General features: G+C 48.8%; 1 protein-coding gene across 1 annotated transcript in view; it reads left to right on the top strand.

Annotated features, from left to right (window-relative positions):
- The window catches only part of cemip2 (cell migration inducing hyaluronidase 2), an 82617-nt gene that overhangs the window by 13263 nt on the left and 56146 nt on the right, over positions 1-13208 (top strand). The window contains exons 2-3 of the mRNA XM_038804103.1: positions 4190-4538; positions 10637-10777. Coding sequence (XP_038660031.1) covers positions 4202-4538; positions 10637-10777 — 478 coding nt within the window. The 5' untranslated portion in view covers positions 4190-4201. The remainder of the gene's footprint in view (positions 1-4189; positions 4539-10636; positions 10778-13208) is intronic.

Here is a 13208-nt window from a genome sequence, read left to right as displayed (position 1 = left end):
AAGGGATCAAGGAATTATGGAGAGAAGGTGGTATCAGGGTATTGAACTTGATGATCAGCCATGATCATAATGAATGGCGAAGCAGGCTCGAAGGGCCGAATGGTCTCCTTCTATTTTCTATGTATGACCCTGTGAAAGAGCACCCTACCTAGGCCCAATCCCCCATCCTATCCCCGTAACCCTACCTAGGCCCAATCCCCCATCCTATCCCCGTATCCCCACCTAGGGACAATTTAGCATGGCCAAACTACCCAAGCAGCCCATCTTTGGGCAGGGGGAGGACATGGGACTGAAAAGGGCCATTCAGCCCAAGCAGACGATGCTGGTGTGTCTGCTCCAGGCAAACTACTCCCACTGCCATCAGAGTAACTGTCTATTCTCGCCTGCGTTTTGTGCTAATGCAGTTGCACCTTCTCTTGATAGAGAATTTACCAAAGTGAATCAGCAGAAGAGGTCATTTCAGTGCTGATGAGGAAGATGTTAAGTGTCCTGAAACCAAACATAGAACATGCAGTGCAGAAGGAGCCCATTCGGCCCATCAAGTCTGCACTGACCCACTTTAAGCCCTCACTTCCACCCTATCCCCGTAACCCAATAACCCCTCCTCACCTTTTTGGTCACTAAGGGCAATTTATCATGGCCAATCCACCTAACCTTCACGTCTTTGGACCGTGGGAGGAAACCGGAGCACCCGGAGGAAATGCACGCAGACGCGGGGAGAACGTGCAGACTCCGCACAGACAGTGACCCAGTGGGGAATCGAACCTGGCGCTGTGAAGCCACAGTGCTAACCACTGTGCTACTGTGCATGGAGGGATGATACAAATCAGCCATGGTCTGATTGAACGGTGGAACAGGTTTGAGGGGCTAAATGGCCTCCATCTCATCCCAATGTCACTAGATGTGCTCCGGGTGATTGTTGAGTCTGCTTTTGTGGGCAATCCTGTCCATATCCTCCATTCCTCCCCCCCCCACCAACTCCGAATAGAACAAAACTGCCACTCCTGAAAATCTGTAACACAGATAACAGAGCAAGCTCGCAACACCAGGAAGAAAGGCATAAAAAGACACTTTTCATCGCCCTGGGGCGTCCCAAAGCACTCGACAGCCAGTGAAGTACTTTCTGAAGCGTAGTCACTGTTGCAGTGTAGGAAGCGCGGCAGTCAGTTTACGCACAGCAAGATCCCACAAACAGCAGTGTGACCATGGCCGGATAATCTGTCTTTTGCGATTTTGGTTGAGGGGTAAATATTGGCTGAGGCAACGGGGAGAACTCAAATAAAAACACAATACTGCGAATGCTGGAAATCTGAAATATAAACGGACAATGCGGGATAAGCTCAGCAGGTCAGGCAGCATCCGTGAAGAGAGAAACATTTCGGGTCCACATGACCCTTCTACAGAAATGAAAAGGGATAGAAATATGCTGCGTCACAGCTCCAGGGTCTGTTTTGTGGTCAAGCCCTGGAGTAGGAATTGAACCAGGAACCTTGCGATTCAGAGGAGGGTGTGCTGCCAACTGAGGCACATAGAGGCGATAAACTGATCTTTCACACACATCCCTTCGCCAAATGTGAAAATAATAAATGCTGAACAAGCAGTTTAATCAGAGAGTGGAAGGATGAATTAGACCATAAAAAACGGGGAGGGGGCCATTCAGCCCCTCGAGCTTGTTCAACCATCCAATGAGATTATGGCTGATCTGTGATTCAATCCACTATTGTCCTGATATGTTTGGTTAACGCAAATGGTTCAATCCCGGATTTAAAATGTAAAGATTACACTCGTATCAATTGCCATTTGCGGAAGTGAATTCCGCAAATTTCGTGAGTAGAAATGTTCCCCAACTTTGCTGCTAAAACGTTTGCCTCTGATTTTTAGACTCTTGCTCCTAGTCCCCGACTCTCCAACCAATGGAAATAGTTGCTCTCTTGCGATCTTATCTGTTTCCTTTAATTTGCAAGCTTTGAGTTTCTATAAGCGGTCAGTTTGTCTCTTATTCTTCTCCTACTCTCACTCTCTCTCGCTCTCTCTTCCCCCCCCTCCACACCGCACTTCACATACCCCTTGAAGAATTGGACCCCCATAGTCACCATGGAAAAGTTGCCAAATCGGCCAATCAGCCAGCGCACTGTGTTGCCAAATCGGCCAATCAGCCAGCGCACTGTGTTGCCAAATCGGCCAATCAGCCAGCGCACTGTGTTGCCAAATCGGCCAATCAGCCAGCGCACTGTGTTGCCAAATCGGCCAATCAGCCAGCGCACTGTGTTGCGGATTGGGTGGAGTGTTGAACCAGGAAATCCCAATAGCTGCACGCTGCTGATCCCAGGTTTCCTGGCCTGGGAACGTCCAGATGATGGGCCCCAGACCAAGATCAACAATAATACGTAGAGTCATGGATGTTACATGTACTTGCCTGGGGGCACATTTGATTCATGTGGACTCAGCCCAGCGTGTTTGTGCCTTTATTTTTCACGATTCTGTTAATTACCGCTACATGGACATTTGTAGACCGGGGAGGCCTGAATATCCATGTCACATCTTGTTTCGAGGGCTCAAGTCCCATTCACCTGTAACCTGTGTTCGCCGACCTGCATACGCCTGCTTTCCGGCAATGCCTTGATTATAGAGGATTCATAGAATTTACAGTGCAGAAGAAGACCGCTCGGCCCATCGAGTCTGCACCGGCCCTTGGAAAGAGCATCCTACCTAAGCCCACACCTCCACCCTATCCCCGTAACCCAGCAACCCCACCTAACTTTTGGACACTATGGGGCAATTTAGCATAACCAATCCACCCAATCTGCACATCTTTGACGAACTTGTCACAGAAATGACTCATCACTTTTAAAATTCAATCTTTTTTGGGGGGGGGAGAAGTGAAGTAGTAAAATGACATCTCGGCAACGGGTGGCACGGTAGCACAGTGGTTAGCATTGTTGCTTCACAGCGCCAGGGTTCGATTGCCGGCTTGGGTCAATGTCTGTGCGGAGTCTGCACATTCTACCCGTGCCTGCGTGGGTTTCCTCCGGGTGCTCCGCTTTCCTCCCACAAGTCCCGAAAGACACGGGGAGAAAGTGCAGACTCCGCATAGACAGTTTTCGGGACTTATGGGAGGAAAGCGGAGCGCCCGGAGGAAACCCACGCAGACACGGGGAGAACGTGCAGACTCCGCACAGACAGTGACCCAAGCCGGGAATCGAACCTGGGACCCTGGCGCTGTGAAGCAACTGTGTTAACCACTGTGCTACCGTGATACTTTAGCACCGTGATGAGGGCGTTCCGCACTGTTGGGGGTGATTCCTTTCAGACAAGACTTTAAACAAAGGCTGCTTCTGCTCCCTCAGGGGTATGAAAGACCCGGAGGCTTATTTGAAGGAGAGAACCAGGGGATTACTCCTGGTCCCTCAACTAATGCCGAAAACAGATCTTTGGATTATTTATTTGGTTGCTGTTTGTGGGAGCTTGCCGTTTACGAATTGGCTACCGTATTTGCCTAAACTACAATAGTGATTACCAGCTAAAAATGGGAAGAGTATTGGGCACATCCTGAGGTTGTGACAAGTCCCACTGAGATACAAGTCTTTTCCTCATTCCCTGCCGCTCAATATTTAGTAGTGTTTATTTTTTTTTTTGCAGAACTCTACAATTGTACCATCTGTTGAATTGATTTTTATTGACTGACTAATGAGATACCATTGAGCCGCCTTGGCAGTTACCAGGACAGTACACTGTGGGCTACGTTACAGAGCCTGCCCCTGTCTCAGTGAATCATGGAGTGCTCGTGAATTAGCTGGAAACGAATCAGGTCTCTTTGTTTCGAAGTGCACCCTCTTAACAATTTGACTCTTGGTGCTGTTTCCTTTCAATGGAACATCTTTCCTTTGTGTAAATCACAGCACTGAGTCACTGTGAGAGGAGCAGTACAAAGGTTGTATTGTTTTTTCAGCCCACAAGCCTGGAAGGGGGCTCTCTCTTCTAAGCAGCCCTGAATGTTAGCCCAATGCTTTCAGCGCCAGAAGAAAGGATTGGAATAGAATAGAGCAGGGGGAGCTCTATTAAGACTGGAGCCTCAGGCTATTCTCTAGCATTAACGCACTGTTTACAAGTGAAGGCAAAGACAAAGAGGTTTTGCTGGTACCTTATTTTTTTTCAACCTGCCTTTTCCACATTGTTTGGTTCTCCACAGCTGCCTGGCGACATGCAAGAGGATAGAAAGGGGCCCGTTCGTTCCCTCCCATATCGCCCAGCTTTGAACGGGAGGTACTGCCAATCGTCAGGCTATGTCCCCGGCAGAGTGATGCCCGTCCGGCCACCTCCTGCCCCCAGGGTGGCCGATCCATCCGTGCAGTGGTCCTCCTCCGGAACGGACAATCAAGCCACCTTTATGTGCCGGGGAGCCGACCAACAGCGCAAGCCTGAGGACTCGAGGAGAAAGAAAGTGAAGAGTAGCTACATATGTGTGGCTGTCTGTGTGGGTCTATTGCTTATCGTGCTCGCGATTGCCTTGGGAACCAAAGCAAAGTTCGAGCGAGATGGTAAGTGTTTTATCAGACATGTGATCTTGGCAGACATGTAGAGTCATAGAATGGTTACTAGATCATAGATCATGGAATTTACAGTGCAGAAGGAGACCATTTGGTCCATCATGCAAGTGCTAGCCCTCTGTAAGAGCAGTTCAGCCCGTCCAACACCCCCACCTTTCCCCGTAGTGTTGTAATTTCTTTCTGCTCAGTTGCCTGTCTGGTTTAGAAAGCTACAATTGAATCTGCCCCCACCAGCCTTTCAGACAATGCATTCCGGGTTGGAAACCCATTTATTATATATTGGGGAGAGACTTCGGGGTGCTCCGATGCAGAGGGATCTGGGTGCATGCAGAAAACGAGCATGCAGGTGCAGAAGGTAATAAGGAAGGCAAATGGATTGTTGTCATTTATAGCTAAAGGAATTGAGTATAATGGTAAGGAAGTGTTCTGCAACTATACAAGGCATTGGTGAGATCGCAGCTGGAGTATTGGGCACAGTTTGGGTCCCCTTATTTGAGGAAGGATGTAGTGGCTTTGGAGGCAGTTCAGGGGAGGTTCACTAGGTTGATTCCAGAGATGAGGGGCGCGATTCTCCCAAAACGGGAGAAATCGTAAGGCTGGCGTCAAACCCGGGCGGGTTTGACGCCAGCGCGCCCCTTCCCGACCGGGAACCGATTCTGGTCCCCGGTCGGGGCTAGCAGCCCGACGCCACAAGCTCCGGCATCACGGGCTTAACGAATTTCGTTAAGCCCGCTTGCCGGAGTTAGCGCCGGCTGACGCGTCATATGACGTCAGCCGCGCATGCGCGGATTGGAAGACTCCAACCCGCGCATGCGCGGATGACGTCATCGCGTATTTACGCGAAACCCGCACATGCGCGGGCCGGGATGCCCCTCAGCCGCCCCGCGAATGGATACTGCGGGGCGGCGGAAGGACAAATAGTGCGCGGGCATCGGGCCCGCTGCCCGCGATCGGTGCCCACCGATCGCGGGCCCATGGCACCCTTGGCACGGCCGTGGTACTGCCGTGCCAATCGGTGCCATGGTTATAAAAAGCGAGTTGTTCCCGCCGTTTTTACGAACGGCCAGACCAGGTGTGTTTGCCGTTCGTAAAAACAGCGTAAAGGGCTGGGACTTCGGCCCATCGAACAGCTGTGAATCGCTGCCGGCTGTAAAAAAACGGCGGCAGCGATTCGTGTCGGGAGTTGGGCGGGGGGGGGAAATGTCGGGAAGGCCCTCCCGCTATTCTCCGACCCGTCGTGGGGGGCGGAGAATCGGGCCCGAGGAGTTTGTCGTCTGAGGAGAGATTGAGCCGTTTTGGCCGATACTCTCTAGAGTTTAGAAGAATGAGGGGAGATCTAATTGAGGTAGACAAGATGATAAACGGTCTGGATAAAGTAGACGTGGAGCTGACGCTTCCTCTTGTGGGGCATTCAATAACGAGAGGTCGTAATCTTAGAATAAAAGGTAGAAAATTTAAACAAGATTGGAGGAAAACCTACTTCTCCCAAAGGGTTGTGAGTCTGTGGGATTCGCTACCCCAGAGTGCGGTGGACGCTGGGACAGTGAGTAAATTTAAGGAGGAATTAGACCGATGTTTAATTGGTAATGGGTTGAAGGATTATGGAGAACGGGGAGGACGGTGCAGTTGAGGCCAGGATGGGATCAGCCATGATCACATCGAAGGTGTTTAGGCTCAGGAGGCTAAATTGCCGACTCCCGCCCCGAGGTTGTGTGCTCCGGGGAGGAGATGCTCTGGCTGATTTTGCAATCCAGCTCTTGGTCTGTAACATTGTAGGGAGCAGATGAGGAACATATCAGCCATGATCGAATGGCGGAGCAGACCCGATGGGCCGAATGGCCTAATTCTTTTTTAAAAATAAATTTAAAGTAGCCAATTATTTATTTTTTCCAATTAAGGGGCAATTTAGCGTGGCCAATTCACCTAGCCTGCACATCTTTGGGTTGTGGGAGTGACACCCACGCATACACGGGGATAATGTGAAAACTCCTCATGGACAGTGACCCAGCGCCGGGATCGATCCTGGGACCTCGGCGCCGTGAGGCAGCAATGCTAACCACTGTGCCACCGTGCTGCCCGTCTCCTCTGCTTCTTGACTCTTCCTAGAGCGGTCACATTTTATCTTCTATCTAATCTGTCCAGGCCCTTCATGATTTGGAACAGCTACTTCAAACCTCTTCTCTTAGGAGACCAACCATAGTTTCTCCAATCTATCCACATAACTGAAGTTTCTCATCCCTTGTACCATACTCGGGAATCTTCTCTGCACCCTCTCCAATGGCTTCACGTCCTTCCACAAGGTATGTGAAAAGAGAAGGATTGGTGAAGATAAATGTAGGTCCCTTACAGTCAGAAACCGGGGAATTTATAACGGGGAACAAAGAAATGGCTGAGCAACTAAACACGTACTTTGGTTTTGTCTTCACAAAGGAGGACACAGATAAGAGACCAGAAATGTTGGGGGACGTTGGGTTTAGCGAGAGGGAGGAACTGAAGGAGATCAATATTAGTAGAGAAATGGTGTTGGGGAAATGGATGGGATTGAAGGCGGATAAATCCCCAGGGCCTGAGAATCTACATCCCAGAGTACTGAAGGAAGTGGCTCTAGGAATAGTGGATGCATCGGTGGTCACCTTCCAGGATTCTTTGGACTCTGGAACAGTTCCTGCAGATTGGAGGGTCGCTAATCTGACTCCACTATTTAAAAGGGAGGTAGAGAGAAACCAGGGAATTATAGACCATTAAGCTTGACATTGGTGGTGGGGAAAATTCTAGAATCAATTCATCAAGGATCGGACAAAGTCAGCATGTATTTCCGAAAGTGCATGACAAATTTACTGGAATTCTACGAGGATGTAACTGATAGAGTTAATGAGAGGGAGCCAGTGGATGTGGTTTATTTAGACTTTCCAGAGGCTTTCGGCAAAGACCCGCATAAGAGCTTAGTGTGTAAAATGAAAGCACATGGGATTGGAGGTAGTGTATTGAGAGGATGGAAAACTGGTTGGCACAGAGGAAACAAAGAGCAGGAATTAACGGGTCTTTTCCAAGTGGCAGGTAGTGACTAATGGGGTACCGCAGGGATCGGTGCTAGAACCCCAGCTCTTCATATGTACAATAATGATTTAGATGAGGTAAAGAAATGTAATATCTCCAGATTTGCAGATGACACAAAGTTGGGTGGGAGGATGAGCTGTGAGGAGGATGCGGAGATCCTTCACTGTGATTTGGACAGGCTGAGTGAGCGGGCACATGCATGGCAGATGCAGCATAACTTGCATAAATGCGAGATTATCCACGTTGGTAGCAAAAATGGGAAAGCAGGCTATTATCTGAGTGGCCATAAGTTAGGAGAGGGGAATGTGCAATGAGACCTGGGTGTCCTCATACACCAGTCGCTGAAGGTAAGCATGCAGGGGCAGCAGGCGGTAAAGCAGGCAAACAGTATGTTGGTCTTCACAGCGAGAGGATTCGAGTACAGGAGCAGGGATGTCTTGCTGCAATTATATAAGGCCTTGGTGAGGCCACACTCGGAATATTTTGTGCAGTTTTGGTCTCCTTATCTGAGGAAGGATGTTCTTGCTCTAGAGGCAGTGCAGCGAAGGTTTACCAGACTGATTCCAGGGATGGCGGGACTGTCGTATGAGGAGAGATTGAATCGGTCAGGATTGTATTCGCTGGAGTTCAGAAGAATGAGGGGGGATCTCATAGAAACCTATAAAATTCTAACAGGATTGGACAGGGTAGATGCAGGAAGGATGTTCCCAATGGTGGGGGTTGCCCAGAGCCAGGGCTCACAGTCTGAGGATACAGGGTAGACCATTTAGAACAGAGATGAGGAGAAATTCCTTCACCCAGAGAGCGGTGAGCCTGTGGAATTCGTTACCACAGGAAGTAGTTGAGGCCAAAACATTGTCTGGTTTCAAGAAGCAGTGGATATAGCACTTGAGGCGAAGGAGATCAAGGCGGGGTTAGGCTACTGAGTGGGATGATCAGCCATGATAGTGAATGGCGGCGCAGGCTCAAAGGGCCGAATGGCCTCCTCCTGCTCCTATTTTCTATGTGTCTATGCTTCCTAAAATGTGGTGCCTGGAAATGGACACAATACTCCAGTTGTAGCTGAACCAGGGTTTATTGCGGGTTAAACATAACCTCCCTGATTTTGTACATTTTCTTGGCACATCGCTGTAAGAAGGTTTGATTTATTAAGTGTTTGCGGAGATTGATAATCGCTGGAAGACGCCAATTGTTGGTTTGATTTATGTGGGCACTTGTGTATGGACTCCATCCACCTCCTGGCCACTCTCTGAGGTTGAAACTTGCCCTGTTATTGCCATATGTTTACTTGAGGTCAAATGTCATTTGATAATCCTCGGAACATTTCTATCACATTAAAGACGCTGGCCGAAACTCTCCAGCCGTTGGGATCCACTTTTCCCACCGGCAGCGCACCCCCACCAGTGGGTTTCCCAGCGGCACGGAGCGGCTAGGATGGGAAATCCCACTGACGAGCGCGGCAGTATAGCGTCCCGCTCCCAGCGAACGCCGGGAAACCCCGGGCTGTCGGACCGCTATATAAATGCAAGTTGTTGTTGGTGAATAATACAGCTCCAATAGTTTTATTATGAAGAACTTATAGAAAAAAGGACAATACGGATTTCCGTTTAAAAATGTAATCTGTAAGCAGGGTGCTATCGTTGGTTCCTTCCATTTGCGATCAGCTGTTGTGTAACCAATTTCCTGTTCCGCTTCATCAGCATTTTGAAGTCATTCCCTGTCATTCTTGGCCAATTGGCACCATTCTGTTTAAGTGGTTTCTTTCCCTGCGATCGTCTCCACGGGTTTGCGTGAATGCAGACCTGCATTTCCGGTTCAAAAAGAGAGCAAAACGTTTTCAGTCAGAAAGGGTTTTAAAAAAATGTTTAGTGTACCCAATTCATTTTCTCCAATTAAGGGGCAATTTAGCCTGGCCAATCCACCTACCCAGCACATCTTTGGGTTGTGGGGGTGAGACCCACACAGACACGGGGCGAATGTGCAAACTCCACACGGACAGTGACCCAGAGCCGGGATCGAACCTGGGACCTCAGCGCCGTGAGGCAGCAGTTCTACCACTGCACCACCCTGCTGCCCCTTGGGAAAGGTTTCCCTTTTGTGGATTCTGCATTGCAGAAACAGGCAATTCGGCCCGACGAGTCCCTGCTGGCCTTTTTCCTCTCGTGTGAGCAGCGCTCCCAATCTGCAGTGACTGTGGTCGATTAAAACTTTACCATCCGTCCTTCACACCCAAACCCCGCCTCGCTGCATTCTGGGCTCCCCGGGCTTCTGTACTCTCGATTGACAGCACGGCTTGCCTTGAAAATGATGCTTTTAAGGTTTTCACTGGGCTTTACCTGTATTTTTGGTACTTTTCTGGGGAATAGGCTAATTAAACATCCTGATTGGATTGTATCAGAGTGTCTGTTGGCTTGACTGGAAATGGTACAGCATGGAGGGAGGCCAATCAGCTCATCGTGCCTATCGTGACTCTCTGAAAGAGCGAATCAATTAGTCCCGCTCCACTCTGTCCGCATGATCCTGTAAATCTGTTCCTTTCAAGTACTTATCCAATTCCTTTGTGAAAGTTATTATGGAATCAATTTTCCACCCCCCCCTTTCATACAGGCCATTCCAGATCAGATCAACTCACTGCATTTTTTACGCATGAAAGTACTCATGTCCTCTCTGGCTCTTTGATTGATTCCCTTTCTTCTGGATGTGTCCCCTGGTGACAGGCCCTCTCGCCAGTGGAATGGGTGAGCTGGATTAAAAGGAGGTGGGGGGGGGGGGGGTGGGGGGCAAGGTCCCCACCTACCCAATTAAATGCCCCCCATGCCACCAAACACGAAATGGGGGGGGGGGGGGGGGCGAGGGCATTAAATACCGCCCAGCGTCTCCTTCCTTACTTTGTCAAAACCTGTCACCATTTCAGAAGTTTCGCGTTCCAGATACTGACTCCTGGAGTTTGTGTTGAGAAGAGATGAATCGTTGGGAGCAGTCAGAAACCGAGGTAATTTAATTTTTCCCCCCCCCCCCTCGTGATGTTTCAGAGAACTGTCCCGACCAGAACTTCAAACTCAAGGACTGGAATCCGGGTCACAACACACAGCAGCGAATCGTCATCAAGAAAGGCAATAACTTTCGACTAGTTTCATCAGCGAGCGTCCATTCCATTGTCATTCAGCATGGAGGTGAGATTGACAATTTTGCTGCAAACGTCTCCTGACAACCTCTCAGCAAGAATTATTTATTTATTATTTGTTTGACATGTTCATATTTCTTGTCCAGTTTTCATTTGGCTGAATAACCGTTACTTTAAACAATTGAATAATGTTGATTTTAGTTACTGTGCTGTTAAAAGTGCCACTCCGCCACCATAAAATTGTGCCCCCCCCCCCCCCCCCCCCCAGAAGGTAAAAAATGACATACAATACAACAGAGAAACAGGCCAATTTGTCCAAGGCTGGTGTTTATTCTCCACTTGAGACTCTCCGCCCACATCTTCAGTTCACCCTATCAACATGCTGGCCTTGGGAAGGGTCCAGAGGAGGTTCACAAGAATGATCCCTGGAATGAAGAGCTTGTCGTACCAGGAACGGTTGAGGACTCTGGGTCTGTACTCGTTGGAGTTTAGAAGGATGATGGAGGGATCTTATTGAAACTTACAGGACACTGCGAGGCCTGGATAGAGTGGACGTGGAGAGGATGTTTCCACTTATAGGGAAAAACTAGAACCTGAGGGCACAATTTCAGACTGAAGGGACGATCCTTTTAAAACGAAGATTAGGTGGAATTTCTTCAGCCAGAGGGTGGTGAATCTGTGAAACTCTTTGCCGCAGAAGGCTGTAGAGGCCAAATCACTGAGTGTCTTTAAGACAGAGATAGATAGGTTCTGGATTAATAAGGGGATCAGGGGTTATGGGGAGGTGGCAGAATGGTGGAGCAGACTCGATGGGCCGAGTGGCCTAATTCTGCTCCTATGTCTTATTCCGTTCCTCTCTATTCCAGCTCCCCTTTAAATGTATTTATACCCTTCACTTTATCCACTCCCCGTGGGAGCGAGTTCCATATTCGAGCACACTCTGGGTAAAGACGTTTCTCCTGAATTTTCTATTGGATTTATTAGTGGCTATCATATCTCCCCCCCCCCCCCCCCCCCCCCCCCCCCCCCCCCAAAATCTTCTCTGTACTTGTGTCTATCAAATGCTTGTAGGGAGGCAGTGGCATAATGGTAATGTCACTGGACTAGTAAACCAGAGACCCAGAGTAATGCTCTGGGGACCCAGGTTCAAATCCTGCAATGGCAGACGGTGAAATTTCAATTAAAATTAAAATATGGAATTAAAGGGGGCAGCACGGTGGCGCAGTGGGTTAGCACTGCTGCCTCACAGCGCTGAGGTCCCGGGTTTGATCCCGGCTCTGGGTCAATGTCCGTGTGGAGTTTGCACATTCTCCCCGTGTCTGTGTGGGTCTCACCCCCACAACCCAAAAGATGTGCAGGGTAGGTGGATTGGCCACGCTAAATTGCCCCTTAATTGGAAAAAATTAATTGGGCATTCTTAAATTTATTTTAAAAAATAAATAAATAATGATGACCATGAAACCAACACCGATTGTGATAAAAACCCATCTGGTTCGCTAATGTACCTTTAGGGAAGGAAATCTGCCGTCCTTTCCTGGTCTGGCCTACATGTGACTCCAGACCCACAGCAATGTGGTTGACTCTTAACTGCCCCCTCAAGGGCATTTACAGATGGGCAACAAATGCTGACACAGCCTGAGACGCCCATGAACAAAAAAAAAAATATATTATAATTTTCCAGATCTCTTTTAGATGACCTGTCTGTTTTCCCACGGGAGAACTGCTCCCGACTGTTTCTCCCTCGGTTTATGTGGAATAAAGCAACATTTTTTCCAGTTTGTTTTTTTAGCACTTTGTTCAGAGCTTCTGTGCTCTCTTTGGATGTGGAACCTGCTCCAGGTTGGATGCTGGAATCTGTATTGTTGGTACCTTGTCTCAGGGTGACACACCAATTATTTAATTGCGGAGCCAATTATAGGCCAGCCTTTATTGTCCACACATGCCGGCCACTCTCTCCCAGCGGAGTGTTCAAACACCCGGAGGAGGGATTTAAGTCACAACTCCATCCTGGAGTATGGCCATTGTGGACACCGATCCTTTCCTGATTTAAGCTGAAGTACATCAGCACAGATTGAGCATTGACCCTGCCTTGCCTGAGACTGCATGGCTCAATATCAAACAAGGTGGTACACATACCCCCTCCCCTGAACCATCGGGGATTGTCGCCGCCTCTGTTTAAAGATATGTTGTCTGTTAAAGTATCCCACCTGATGGAAAGAAGACTTGTGTTACTATCGATGTCTGGTCAGATCCCAACAGCGGCTAAGATACTGGACCAGAACCGTAACGTTTTTTAAATTTTAAGACTTTGCGGAAAGACAGATTCACTCCAGAAGTGATTGGATGAGAAATAGGGCTTGATTATTTTTACAAACGAAACTATCTGAGACAAAAGAAAAACAATATTTAGACTTCTAAACCTCAACCGATCAAGAACAACTTACAGGTATTAATCCAACCACACGATTTCCGTTACTCAC

This window comes from Scyliorhinus canicula, chromosome 8 (genome assembly GCF_902713615.1).
Source record: "Scyliorhinus canicula chromosome 8, sScyCan1.1, whole genome shotgun sequence".
NCBI classification, from domain to species: domain Eukaryota; kingdom Metazoa; phylum Chordata; class Chondrichthyes; order Carcharhiniformes; family Scyliorhinidae; genus Scyliorhinus; species Scyliorhinus canicula.
This window is presented reverse-complemented; position numbering and strand designations above follow the sequence as displayed.